This window comes from Balaenoptera musculus, chromosome 14, assembly GCF_009873245.2.
Source record: "Balaenoptera musculus isolate JJ_BM4_2016_0621 chromosome 14, mBalMus1.pri.v3, whole genome shotgun sequence".
NCBI classification, from domain to species: Eukaryota; Metazoa; Chordata; class Mammalia; order Artiodactyla; family Balaenopteridae; genus Balaenoptera; species Balaenoptera musculus.
The window spans coordinates 40433820-40447258 of record NC_045798.1 but is presented as its reverse complement, the minus strand read 5'-3'; the positions used below and the strand labels follow the sequence as shown (position 1 = coordinate 40447258).

The window sequence follows — 13439 nt, the reverse complement described above, 5'->3', positions numbered from 1 at the left end:
CCAGGGAACTCCCACAGATTTTAAAAAGATTACAGTGTAGAAAACATTTAGCACAGTGCCTGGTTTGTAGCAAGGGCTCAAAAAATGTCATTGGTGATGCTGCTGGGTTTTTTTGGTGGTTTGTTTGTTTTTTTAATTAATTTATTTATTTTTGGCTGCGTTGGGTCTTTGTTGCTGCGTGCAGGCTTTCTCTAGTTGCGGAGAGCGGGGGCTACTCTTCGTTGTGGTGCGCGGGCTTCTCATTGCAGTGACTTCTCTTGTTGCGGAGCACCGGCTCTAGGCGAGCGGGCTTCAATAATTGTGGCTCGCGGGCTCTAGCGCGCAGGCTCAGTAGTTGTGGCGCACGCGTTTAATTGCTCCGCGGCATGTGGGATCTTCCCGGACCAGGGCTTGAACTCGTGTCCCCTGCGTTGGCAGGCGGATTCTTAACCGCTGTGCCACCAGGGAAGTCCCTGATGCTGCTGTTAATATTAACTCTGGCGCTGTGAGCACCTTGCAAGTTGCTGTGAGTTTGGCTGAATGACTATATACAGGAAGTAGGGTTCGAAGGCCTTATCTGAGACTAGAAACATTTTCATGCCCTGTTCCCTGGGAAGTTGTACAAAAGCAGGTCTGATGATAGAGTGCCTGCCCATGTTAATAAAATTAACAAAGAACACTTCTTGAACAGGCTCCATCCCAGGAGAGCAGTTCATTGAGTTACTTGGGATTATTATGTTATATCCTGCTGGAATGGCTTCATTAATTTATATTTATTTTAGAATAACTCTGGGAACTTGAATTAGCGAACCGAATGCATTTGTAACTGGTGGGGGAAGCAAGTTGCACCCTCAGTGATGTGTACTCTATGGAAAGACTGGGGTTTTGCTTTTTTTTTTTGCTTTTTAAAACTTTATTTCAACGTAACTGTACTTACAGAAATACACTCATGTTGGTTATTAGAATGCAATTTAACTTATCCTACACAATTTGGACCAAAAAACTTGGTACATGGTTTTCTTTAAAAAAGAAAGAAAAAGCATTTGCAATCTGGTTTATTTTTCATCTATTACAAACGTGTATAAAAGATCCACCATCAAATGCTGCTAAAGCAAACAGCATGAACCTTGAGAAATTAAAGTTTGGTTTGTCTCTGAAAAATAACACGTATTGCACTGTAAAAGTTTATAAAATTGGTGCAACAGAACATTGTTGTAATGTTTCAATGCCAGTTCACAGAGTTCAGTAACTAATGGATGTTGATGAGGGTGGGGAGAGCCTATGTGTACGTATGAAAATATAAAAGCTATCCAATCTAGTTAATATTGCATGCAGATCACAAGTTTACTCAAACCAAGATTCAGATAATTTCTTAAATCTGAATTAACACTACTGGTCCAGTTCATCTGCTGTCAACAAGGAAACTGCACAGTAGCTGTCTTTGTGATTTGTGCAAAAAAGAAAATGAAGTTTCTTCCCCCAGGTTTTCAGTCTAGAACTGAAACTACAGGAAAGGTATTCTGAGGAGAGCAAGATTCTAAACTGTGTTGAAAAAGCAGTTCTTTTGGGCTTCCCTGGTGGCGCAGTGGTTGAGAATCTGCCTGCTAATGCAGGGGACACGGGTTCGAGCCCTGGTCTGGGAAGATCCCACATGCCGCGGAGCAACTAGGCCCGTGAGCCACAACTACTGAGCCTGCGCGTCTGGAGCCTGTGCTCCGCAACAAGAGAGGCCGCGATAGTGAGAGGCCCGCGCACCGCGATGAAGAGTGGCCCCCGCTCGCCGTGACTAGAGAAAGCCCTCGCACAGAAACGAAGACCCAACACAGACAAAAATAAATAAATTAATTAGTTTAATAAATAAATAAATACATTTATTAAAAAAAAAAAAAAAAAAAGCAGTTCTTTGGACTGGCTGTCCATTGGTTAGGACTCCATGCTTTCACTGCCAGGGGCCTTAGTTCGACCCCTGGTCAGGGAACTAAGATCCTGCAAGCCACGCAGTGTGGCCAAAAAAAAGAAAAAGAAAAAGCAGTTCTTGGTGTGGCCACAAGGGAATCAAAGAAATGTGCCCTTGAGAAGTCCTTGGAGATTCCCTAAACTGGCATCCCAGGTTAACGGTTGAGGCTCAGCACATGGCCACCCAGCTCAAGTTCAGGCACTCTTTTCAATTCCATCCTTTCACACTGTGGTTCCTTTTGTTGTGGTTCCCTGGAGCTGTTTGGTACCTTGCCTAGGTAAATAGCCTTTAAAAATTTTTAAAAATAATTTGGCATGTGTTCAAAGCCTCCGGCTACTTAAATTCCAAAGAATAACATTCACTGCTTCTTTTTTTTTTTTTTTTTTTAATTTTATTTATTTATTTATTTATTTATTTATGGCTGTGTTGGGTCTTCGTTTCTGTGCGAGGGCTTTCTCCAGTTGTGGCAAGCGGGGGCCACTCTTCATCGCAGTGCGCGGGCCTCTCACTGTCGCGGCCTCTCTTGTTGCGGAGCACAGGCTCCAGACGCGCAGGCTCAGTAGCTGTGGCTCACGGGCTTAGCTGCTCCGCGGCATGTGGGATCCTCCCAGACCAGGGCTCGAACCCGTGTCCCCTGCATTGGCAGGCAGACTCTCAACCACTGCGCCACCAGGGAAGCCCCATTCACTGCTTCTTAAAAAAAAAAATCAGATCTGTTCTTTCTCCCAACCTGCAGGAAACCTTTTCCATCTCCAGCTCGTCTGTGCCCGACTGTGGGATCAGTAACGCCACATCGTTGGCTGAGTGACGGACTGTAGGCAGGATGGCTTGGTCAGCTTCCGTCCCTCTCAATGATACAGAGCGAATCATGCTTCACAAGTCACCTGGGGATGTTTAGACAACCATGAGTGCTGTATTTGGTGTATGGAGGGTCGTACCTTCCAGCGAGGTCTTTTGGACATAAAGTGACAGGAATTTATGGTCCCTTTTACAGATCTGACGTTTTGACATGGCTTCCTGCTTCAGTGCTGTTTGTGTGTATCATCTATGCTGGTTCCAGAGCACTGTCCAGACTGGTAAGTGTTAGAGGTTTTGGAGGGGACGGTCCCTTTCCCTTCTTCCCCTTTGCCTTTAACTTGTTGCGCCTTGGATCAATAGGGGACAAAGCAACAGCTTTAATGATGGTACAGCTAGATTGAAGAACAAGTCTTGGGGCTGAGGCCAACGTGGCGCACTCCCACTCCCTGAACTGAAGATAACCAGATAACAGGGAAGGACTGACTTGTTTTACAAGATGGAGAGCTGCAGATGGAGACGCAGGAAGCTGGAGTAGTGATATTTGTGGAGCTTGCTCTGCGTGGATACACCCCGTCCTTGGGAGCAGGGAGGGTGGGCTCAGTCTGCTCCTTGCTTCCGGGGACCGTGACCCTGCCCATCAGTAACACGGCCTGGGTGGGCTGGGCTTAGTCGTGGGTTCGCATGCTTGGCACGGAATTGATGCCCAGTACAAGGGGACACTAGTGAAACAAGTGTTCATTCTGTCCTCCCACCCAGACCCCAGGACTGAGCTCCTCAAAGGAGGGTACTGTGAGGAACAGATTTCTTCCAGTTATGTTATATATTATATGGGAACTCCAAAAATTTAGTTATTTTGCCACCAAAGGAGAATCCATAAATATCAGCATTGACCAGAGTCTCAGAACGTGGCTTAAAAATCAGGAACATTTTTTTTTCATATAGTTAAGGTTTTTTTTTTTTTAATTGGGGTATAGTTGCTTTACAATGTTGTATTAGTTTCTGCTGTACAACGAAGTGAATCAGCTATATGTATACATATATCCCCTCCCTCTTAGACCTCCCTCCCACCCCACCCCCCATCCCACCCACCTAGGTCACCACAGAGCACCAAGCTGAGTTCTCTGTGCTATACAGCAGGTTCTCACTAGCTATCTATTTTACACATGGTAGTGTTTATATGTCAATCCCAATCTCCCAATTCATCCCACTTCCCCATCCCCCGCCGAGTCCACATGTCCATTCTCTACATCTGCATCTCTATTCCTGCCCTGCAAATAGGTTCATCTGTACCATTTTTCTGGATTCCACATTATGCGTTAATACACGATATTTGTTTTTCTCTTTCTGATTTACTTCACTCCGTATGACAGACTCTAGGTCCATCCACGTCTCTGCAAATGACCCAATTTCGTTCCTTTTTATGGCTGAGTAATATTCCATTGTATATATGTACCACATCTTCTTTATCCATTCGTCTGTTGATGGAACTTTAGGTTGCTTCCATGTCCTGGCTATTGTAAATAGTGCTGCAATGAACATTGGGGTGCATGTATCTTTTTGAATTATGGTTTTCTCAGGGTATATGCCCAGTAGTGGGATTGCTGGGTCATATGGTAGTTCTATTTTTTTTTTTAATTAATTTATTTTTTATTTATTTATGGCTGTGTTGGGTCTTCGTTTCTGTGTGAGGGCCTTCTCCAGCTGCAGCAAGTGGGGACCACTCTTCATCGCGGTGCGCAGGCCTCTCACTATCGCGGCCTCTCTTGTTGCGGAGCACAGGCTCCAGACGCGCAGGCTCAGTAATTGTGGCTCACGGGCCTAATTGCTCCGCGGCATGTGGGATCCTCCCAGACCAGGGCTCGAACCCGTGTCCCCTGCATTGGCAGGCAGATTCTCAACCACTGCGCCACCAGGGAAGCCCGGTAGTTCTATTTTTAGTTTTTTAAGGAACCTCCATACTGTTCTCCATAGTGGCTGTATCAATGTACATTCCCACCAACAGTGCAAGAGGGTTCCCTTTTCTCCACACCCTCTCCAGCATTTGTTGTTTGTAGATTTTTTGATGATGGCCATTCTGACTGGTATGAGGTGATACCTCATTGTAGTTTTTAAACTCTTTTTTTTTTTTTTTTAAATGTGATGGAACTGCACTTTATTTATTTATTTATTTATTTTTTATTTTTTTGGCTGTGTTGGGTCTTCGTTTCTGTGCAAGGGCTTCCTCTAGTTGCGGCGAGCGGGGGTCACTCTTCATCGCGGTGCGCGGGCCTCTCACTGTCGCGGCCTCTCTTGTTGGGAGCACAGGCTCCAGACGCGCAGGCTCAGTAGTTGTGGCTCACGGGCCCAGTTGCTCCGCAGCATGTGGGATCTTCCCAGACCAGGGCTCGAACCCGTGTCCCCTGCATTGGCAGGCGGATTCTCAACCACTGCGCCACCAGGGAAGCCCCTCATTGTAGTTTTGATTTGCATTTCTCTAATGATTAGTGATGTTGAGCATCTTTTCATGTGTTTGTTGGCCATCTGTATGTCTCTTTTGGAGAAACATCTATTTAGGTCTTCAGGAATGGTTTTATACTCTAATTGCTGTTTTTAATCTATCAGAAAATGATTGTATTCTAATGTTTGAAAAAATGCGAAATTTTCAAACAATTCAGTCTTTTAACGTAAAGTTTGTTGTTATGTTGGCCCCTTAGGCCTCAGATCTGAAAACAGTAAAAACAAAATCTGCCTCTCTGGATAATAATAGTATTGTTAGGACAACTCCAAAGCTGCAAAATAGTGGCTGAGAATTAACTGGGATAATTTCTAAATTAAATCGATAATTTCTAAATTAAATCATCATTTTTCTTTCATGATTCATAAGCTTGAGTAGATGGGATGATGTGTGCGATGGGGGAGAAAATAGCCTGGGTGACCTAAGAAGTGAGACACAGAGCACGTTGGTGCTGAGCCCAGAACAGGGGGCCAGGCTGGCTCTCAGCTGCCGCTCTTGATGCTGTCAGGCTCCTCCAAGTCCATGGTCTCACTTTACCGCCTCTGGCCTGCAGGGGGAGCTTCGTCTTCTATAGCAGAGTATAGGATTTGACTGGAAAACAAAAAAACAAAAAACAATCTATTGTTGTACAAAAGTTTTTGAAATTTTTTGTAGGCTCTGGATAGTTATGGATGCCAGAGTTTTGAAGTTTGAATAACTAAGGTGTTGTGCTAATAATGATAATAATTTTTTGTTTGTATAGTGCTTTTTCATGTGTTTCCGGAGTGATTTCCTTTGTATCTTTTCATGTGAGTCTCACAGTCACCTGATATGTGAGGCAGATGTTAATAACCTGGCAGAGGAAAACACTTAGGTGTGGGAAGTCTTGGTAACCTGTCTCTAGTCCCAGGTAATGGCAGCTCTTCTGACTCCCCACCTTTTGCCTTTTCAGATTTGTCTCTTTAGGATCAATGTATATGGATTGTAGAATGAGCCCAGGGTACAGTAGTCATGCATAAACTTGAGACTCTTGGTTGCAAGTGTTAGAAAGCTCACCAACTGGTCTAAGTAAAGGGAAATTTCCTGGTTCACATTAATGAAAAGTCATAGTGTAGAAACTGCTTCAGGCATGGCCTGACCCAGAGGTTCCAATGACCTACTCAGAATCCAGCTTCTGTCTCTCTTTCAGTTCTGCTCTCTGTCTTTGCTTCATTTCACAGCCAGGCTCTCGCCTCATGGGTGTTGTTGACTTCAGGCTGACATCCTCACAACTTTAAGTCTAATGGAAAGACTGTCTTCCTTGTAGCTTCTGCATGAGTCTCACAATTCACTCTGATTGCATCAGTCAGGGCCACTGCCCATCCCAGGTCTAAAAGCTGGATGGATTTACATTGATTGACCAGTCCTGGATCATGACTTTTCTGAACCATTCACTGTGACTGGAGAGACTCAGAGCACTGTTTGGCCAGCCCTGGTCATACAGGATCCCCAGCTGGACCCACAGACTGAGAAAGGGTGAGGGAGATGCTTTATATTGGAGTGCTTTACCAAGGAAGGGATAAGGAGGCTGGCTAGGTGGCCAAAAACCCCTCAGAAGTCCATTGTAAATGTCAGTCTAGTACGTCTCAGGCAGATAGAGAGTTCTGTAACCTGGAACAATGCTTCTCAGAGTGTGGTCCACAGAAGGTGATAGCCTGTGAGCTCTTTGTTACCTGTCTGTAAGGAGATTGTGCCAGAATGAACATCATGCTTGGCACTAAACACACTGATTAGTTTGAGCTGACATTTTTTTTTTTTCATAGCAGGACTTTTTGAAGAAGGAAGCAGTGCACTGACTTATATTCTGTGCGAGCTCCTTATCTTTTGGAGGGACCGCATTTGAGTGCCCCTGGCCTAGAGCACAGACTTCTCTCATAGGCAGAACGAAGCTGCTGCAATTCAAACTCTGAGCAAAGGGAAACAACCCCAAACCAAATATACCCGATTAGAGTGGGAGGAGGACAGAAAGGAGACACTTATTAATGTTTTTTTTAGTGAAATAACTCAACCCAGCATCTGTTCTTTGTTTTCTGAGTTTTTTGTTTTTACATAGTTGCTTAAAAATTTACAGAGTGGATGAAACACGAGGCACTCGTACAGCTTGTGTTAGATGGAAAACCCGTGTCAGTATGCTGGTGCCAGGCTGGCAGTTTCATGAATCCACGAGGACCTGGGGGAAACGTGCTCAGTTAAAATCCATGGGTGTGTTGTTATGCAAAACACTTAGGAAGTTGCTCTGCTCCATAAAGGCCTCCTTTCTCTGACAAGACTTTGAAACTATTCTTCTAATGTGCAACTCCTGAGAGCAAGCTGATTTAACTCTGCAAAGGTGAGGTGGGGACAGTTCTTTATTGATTTTTCTACCTGGAACTCACAACCGAATGATAGAATTAAGGGAAGGAGATTATTCTTGTGGCTCTCCATTCAGCAAATATTTATTGGGGAATCTACTTCTGGGGGCTTAATGAGGAATAAGACCTGCTTCCTGACCTTGAAGAACTTCCAGGGGAATCCGTGAGAGACACACAACTCACCATGGGAGCAGGCATCGTGAATAGTCAGCGTTATATATGTGTGCCGGGCACTTCCTATTGTCAGACCTCATGACATATGAAGTTGGACTTAATTACTCCCATTTACAGATGAGGAAACTGAGATGCAAATTATTTGGCCAAGGTCACCGACTAGTAAATGTTAAAGCGGAGATGCAAACTCAAGCCCGTCCAACGATAGTGGTTCATCTGCAACGCTTACCCTCTTTCCTCCCTAAATCACAACAGGCAAAGGAGATGAGCCCATCAGGATGGAGCTGGGAGGAGGGGAGAGGAGCCGTGTGGCTGTCCTCCCTTCTACATGGGCTAATTTGGCTCTGCTTCGCCAGCTTTCCTGCCCTGGATAAGGTCACAGTGATGAGGGCTGATGGCATGAATGTCAGTCTTTGGAGGGACAGGACAACTTCAACCAGTCGTTGTTACTCTTATTATAATTCCCCTGCCGCAGCCCTTCTCAGCTGGACAGGATTGCCTCAAAGCCTGTGCTGGCGAGTGTTTAGAACAGATGTGCAGATTCTCACACTCAGGAGCTGGCCAGGGAGAAGCCACCCCAGTGCTGGTGATCTGGTTGCTCAAACCATGCTCTTTTCTTGCTTAGGGTCAGCAGTTGGAAGACTCTGCAAATCTAAATTGAGGCATCTGGACAGGACTGGCCTTGGTTTCCTACCCAGCACTTTGATCTTGAGCCTTCCCTAACTGCTTGTCAGGGTTTCTGTCTTCACTCAACACAATGGAATAGAGATTGGCCGGGGGTGTCGGTGAGGAAACACACATGGATGATCAGACTCGCGTGGAGTGAAATTACTCAGTTAAGCAAACTGGAGCCTGTGGGTTCCCTCCCTCTTGGTTTGGCTCCAATACCACGTAAGGGATCTTGGATCCATAGGGAAAAGAACGTAAATGTTGATCCATCAATAGAATGGAGACCCTTCCCCCTAAGGTTCCCTGTCTCTGTGGTTAGAGGCAGTTCTCCTCTTTCACGTGGTTTTCTCATCAGAGGTGATCGGAGTCCGATTGCAAAGATGACTTAAGATGTGGGTGCAGTGGCAAAATAATAACCCCCTCCTCTGCATTTTAGTTATGTTCCTGCTCCATCTAAAGATGTTTTCCATAACCCTTATAAAATGACTTATTAAAGCTGGGCTCCAAGGGGAGAACTTCATGACGCTGGACTTAGCAGTGATTTATTGGCTATAACAGCAAGACACATGCAACAAAAGAAAAAAATAGACAAATTGAACTTCATCAAAATGAAAAACTTTGGTGTTTCAAAGCACGCTGTCAACAGAGTAAAATGGCAATTCACAGAATGGGAGAAAATATTTGAAAATCATCTATCTGATAAGGGATTAATATCCAGAACATATAGAAAGCTCCTAAAATTCAACAACAAAAACCAAACAACCTGATTGAAAAATGGGCAAAGGACTTGAATAGACATTTCTCCAAAGAAGATATGCAAATGGCCACTGAGCCCATGATAAGGTACTCAACATCATTAAGCATTAGGGAAATACAAATCAAAATCATGAGATACCACTTTGTGCCCATTAGGATGACCGTTATCAAAAAAATAGAAAATAACAAGTGTTGGTAAGGATGTGGAGAAATTGGAACTCTTGTGCACTGCTTTTGGGAATGCAAAATGGTACAGCTGCAATGAAAAACAGTATGGTGATTCCTCAAAAAATTGAAAATAGAGTTACCATATGACCCAACAAAAAAATTGAAAGCAGGGACTTGAGCAGATATTTTGTATACCTGTGTTCACAGCAGCATTATTCACAGTAGCCAAAAGTTGGAAACAATCCAAATGTCTATTGACAGATGAATGGATAAACAAAATAGTATATCAGTACAATGGAATATTATTCAGGCTTAAAAAGGAAGAAAATTCTAACACATGCTACAACATGGATGAACCTTGAAGACATTATGTTAAATGAAATAAGCCAGTCACAAAAGGAGAAGTCCTGTATGATTCTACTAATACGAGTTACTTAGAATAGTCAAATTTATAGAGACAGAAAGTATTGGTGCTTACCAGGAGCTGTAGGCTGGGGAGAATGGGGAATTATTGTTTAATGGGGACAGAATTTCAGATGAAGAGAGTTCTGTGAAAGGATGGTGGTGATGGTCGCACAACAATGTGAATGTACTTAATGCCACTGAACTATACACGTAAAAACGGTTAAAATGGTAAATTTTATATGTGTATTTTACCACAATTAAAAAGATATGTTTATAACTCCCCTCCCCAGGCTACAACAGAGATTTTCTTGAGGATTATATGGGGGGAGGGGGATATGTTCTCACTCGCCTCACTCAGAGCCCTTTCGGGTGCTGTAGGAGGTGCATATTTAATTTAACTGAATTCATTCCTATGCACTCGTGTAAAAAGGGTGAGAAAAATAGCAGCTCACTGAGAGCAGGCCAACCTGCCCTCTGTAGTAGCACGTGCATTTATGCCCCCAAGTGAGGTTCTTATTCCAATGCAGCTTACAAGCTGGTATTCTAAGCTGCCTATTTTTCAAACAAGAAGGCCCCTAAACACAGGTCAGCTACTTTATGTGATGAGCAGAGGAAGGAGGGAGGCGGCCTCCAAGCTGGTGCTGGAGATACTCTGGCAAAGAGGGAGTCTGGTCCTCTGCCCTCAAGGAGTTGGCCAGGGAGTTCCCTGGAGGTCCAGCGGTTAGGACTCCGTGCTTTCATTGCCGAGGGCCCAGGTTTGATCCCTGGTCGGGGAACTAAGATCCAGAAAGCCGCTTGGTGCAGCCAAAAAAAAAAAAAAAAAGGTGTTGGCCAGTTAATGACAGAATGATAAAATTAATGTAAATGAACACTCAGATTTATCTCATGCCAATCAATTTGTGAATATATTCTTTTATATGTACACATAAACATATTCAAACACCTCAACTGTCTTCCCAAAAGGATGTGTTGTGGCTTAAAAGAATAATGATGATGAAAATAAGATAAGCATTTCTTATGAATAAAATTTAAAAGAAATCTAGGTCAAGGGTAAATGAAGAAGAACTAGATGAGACCACAGAGAGACTTAGCACATAGAAATTTATGCTGTAATATCTTATGAAATAAATACAGTTGGGCCGTGGATTCAGCTCTCATCTTTCTGCAGCCGAATAAAGAAGTTAGGAGACTCTCAGTACTTTAAGAGAAAAGCGGGTTGTTGCCGCAGACATGCTTCTTCCTTGCTGTCATGTCAGGTCCTGAGTCCTCATAAAGGGTAAACTGGGCTACTTAGGGTCTTCAATCGCGTCCTTATAACAAACTCAATGGTAACCTGATTTCTGGGATTCTTAGTGCATTTTGGAGGCCTAATGACAGCACAGTTCAGTAGGAGCGATTCTCTGGGGCTAAAATCTCTGCTCTCCAATTATCCAGCTCCCTTCCTGTAGGAACAGTTATTTCTGGCATGCGTGATTTTGATGAAAACTAGGCAGCCAACAGTTCAAAGGTACATTCTTTGGCAAGGGCCTGGCGAGCAATTATTGTATATTGCAGATTAAGGCCACATCCACATATTTAAAAATCACCCAAATTGAAGGTAGGATTGATGTTTTTCTATAAAAACTTAGAAGTTGACCCAGGACTTGGCTAAGGGAGTCATCCCCACTCCTACAGCGTGACCTGAGGCCATGCCTGGGGGCAGGGCCAGGATTTTCCATAGAAAACTGTTTTAAGTCAGTTCCAACACCTGAACAAATAACAATCAAGGCTTGAAAATTCCACTCTGGGAAGCATGGGAATAATGAAAAATCTTAAGTAATAGTTACCAATTTCTCTTTACATCCAGAGAAAAATTTCCAGTGGTACATGGATGCAATGTTAAATTATAAGTGAATGTTAAAATTTTAAGAATAAATTAGTTGCAAACTGTGCCCCTAAGTAATGAAATGAATTGGACTGTAGGGTAGTTGAATTTGGTCAATTACATTTTGTGTCAAAAGTGATAACTTGGGCTTCATGGTAGTTGATCTTGAGCCATTTTTCCTGATGAAAGATGGTGGGGATCTTTTGTTATTGAGGCCATTCCTAGAGTCTTGATGTGAAAGAACAGACTTGTTTTTCTGTTCTCTTTAACAGCAAGCTAGTGTCTAGATCGTCTGAAAGTGGTTTCAAATTATTAAGAGGCAGGTTAAAAAGGAGAACCAAAATATATCCTTCCTTTTTCTCATCCGTATAACAGGGATGTTAATAGTATCTCCCTCATAGATTTATTATGATGATTCAATATGTAAAAGCAATTAAAACAGAGTCTGGGTGCTTTCCTGGTGGCACAGTGGTTAAGAATCTGCCTACCAGTGCAGGAGACATGGGTTTGAGCCCTGCTCCGGGAAGATCCCACATGCTGCGGAGCAACTAAGCCCGTGTGCCATAACTACTGAGCCTATGCTCTAGAGCCCGCGAGCCACAACTACTGAGCCCGTGCACTGCAACTACTGAAGCCCGCGCACCCTAGAGCCCATGCTCCACAACAAGAGAAGCCACCACAATAAGAAACCCGTGCACTGCAACGAAGAGTAGCCCCGGCTCCCTGCAACTAGAGAAAGCCCGTGTGCAGCAACGAAGACCCAACACAGCCAAAAATAAATAAATAAATAAATTTATAAAAGAAAAAAATGCACAGTGACAGCAGTAGCATTTTTTTAAAAAAACAGAGTCTGGTACATAGTAAGTATTCAATATATCTTAGCTATTATTGTTATCATATCTCAGAACTTTTTTTTTTCTTTTTTTGGCTGCACCGTGTGGCTCGTGGGATCTTATTTCCCCAACCAGGGATCGAACCTGTGCCCCCTGCAGTGGAAGCGTGGAGTCTTAACCACTGGATTACCAGGGAGGTCCTCATTTCTCAGAACTTTTGTCTCATTTCACAAAAATAAGTCCTGCTGAACCTCACTCCATAAAGATAAAAGGCAGGTTTTCTAAAATAATCAGTCACTGGAGTCTCTTGAACTAATAACGTAGTTCAGACTGGGGCTTTGTGCACAGAGGTAGAGGCCAAGGGAAAATCAGTAATCATAAATTGCAGACTGCCTTAATACTGTTTTTGATAGATCTCTATGGAGGCTGATAAAATCAGTCGTAGAATTACTGTTTAGCTCCTCAGTCGCAAAAATGGCTTGAGAAAATCAGATTAAAAAATTTTTAAGTGGAAATGGAAGATATCCCTTTAAAAAATGGCGTAGAGTTTACTCCGAGGTCATCTGTTTTAGATCATACCAGTTATATTGCTGGAGGAAGCAGACTGGCAGGATTTGGAACACAATGGTATTGGACTTTGCACAGTTGTAGGTCCAGGAAGTTTACGCTGGGGGCTTGCTGTAAGTTGGCTCCTATAACATCGAGGCTGGGAGCGTGGGCGTTGCCGTTACTGGGTTGGAGTCATGGAGTCATACCCAGTACTAGCTGTGAGCTCGCCAGCAAGCTGCCCCATCACTCTAAGCTTCAGTTTCCTTGTCTGTAAGTCAGGGCAACAAGCATCCGTGGATACAGTTGTTCAGATATGGTTTAAATAAGAGAATGCAATTAAAATAATTAGCACTGTGCTGAACACATTGTTGGTATCTATTATTAGAGAACTTTAATATCAGTTCTGGGGACTTCCCTGGTGGTC

At 43.5% G+C, this 13439-nt stretch overlaps 1 protein-coding gene across 6 annotated transcripts in view; it reads left to right on the top strand.

Moving 5' to 3' along the window:
* Positions 1 to 13439, top strand: part of TMEM241 (transmembrane protein 241) — a 106662-nt gene that overhangs the window by 20593 nt on the left and 72630 nt on the right. For all 6 annotated transcript variants that reach the window (XR_005016209.1, XR_005016208.1, XM_036823368.1 and 3 more), the window contains exon 4: positions 2931 to 3012. Coding sequence is in view for 4 of the 6 variants with exons in the window: in XM_036823368.1 (XP_036679263.1) it covers positions 2931 to 3012 (82 nt within the window). In the remaining 2 variants the exon portion in view is untranslated. The remainder of the gene's footprint in view (positions 1 to 2930; positions 3013 to 13439) is intronic.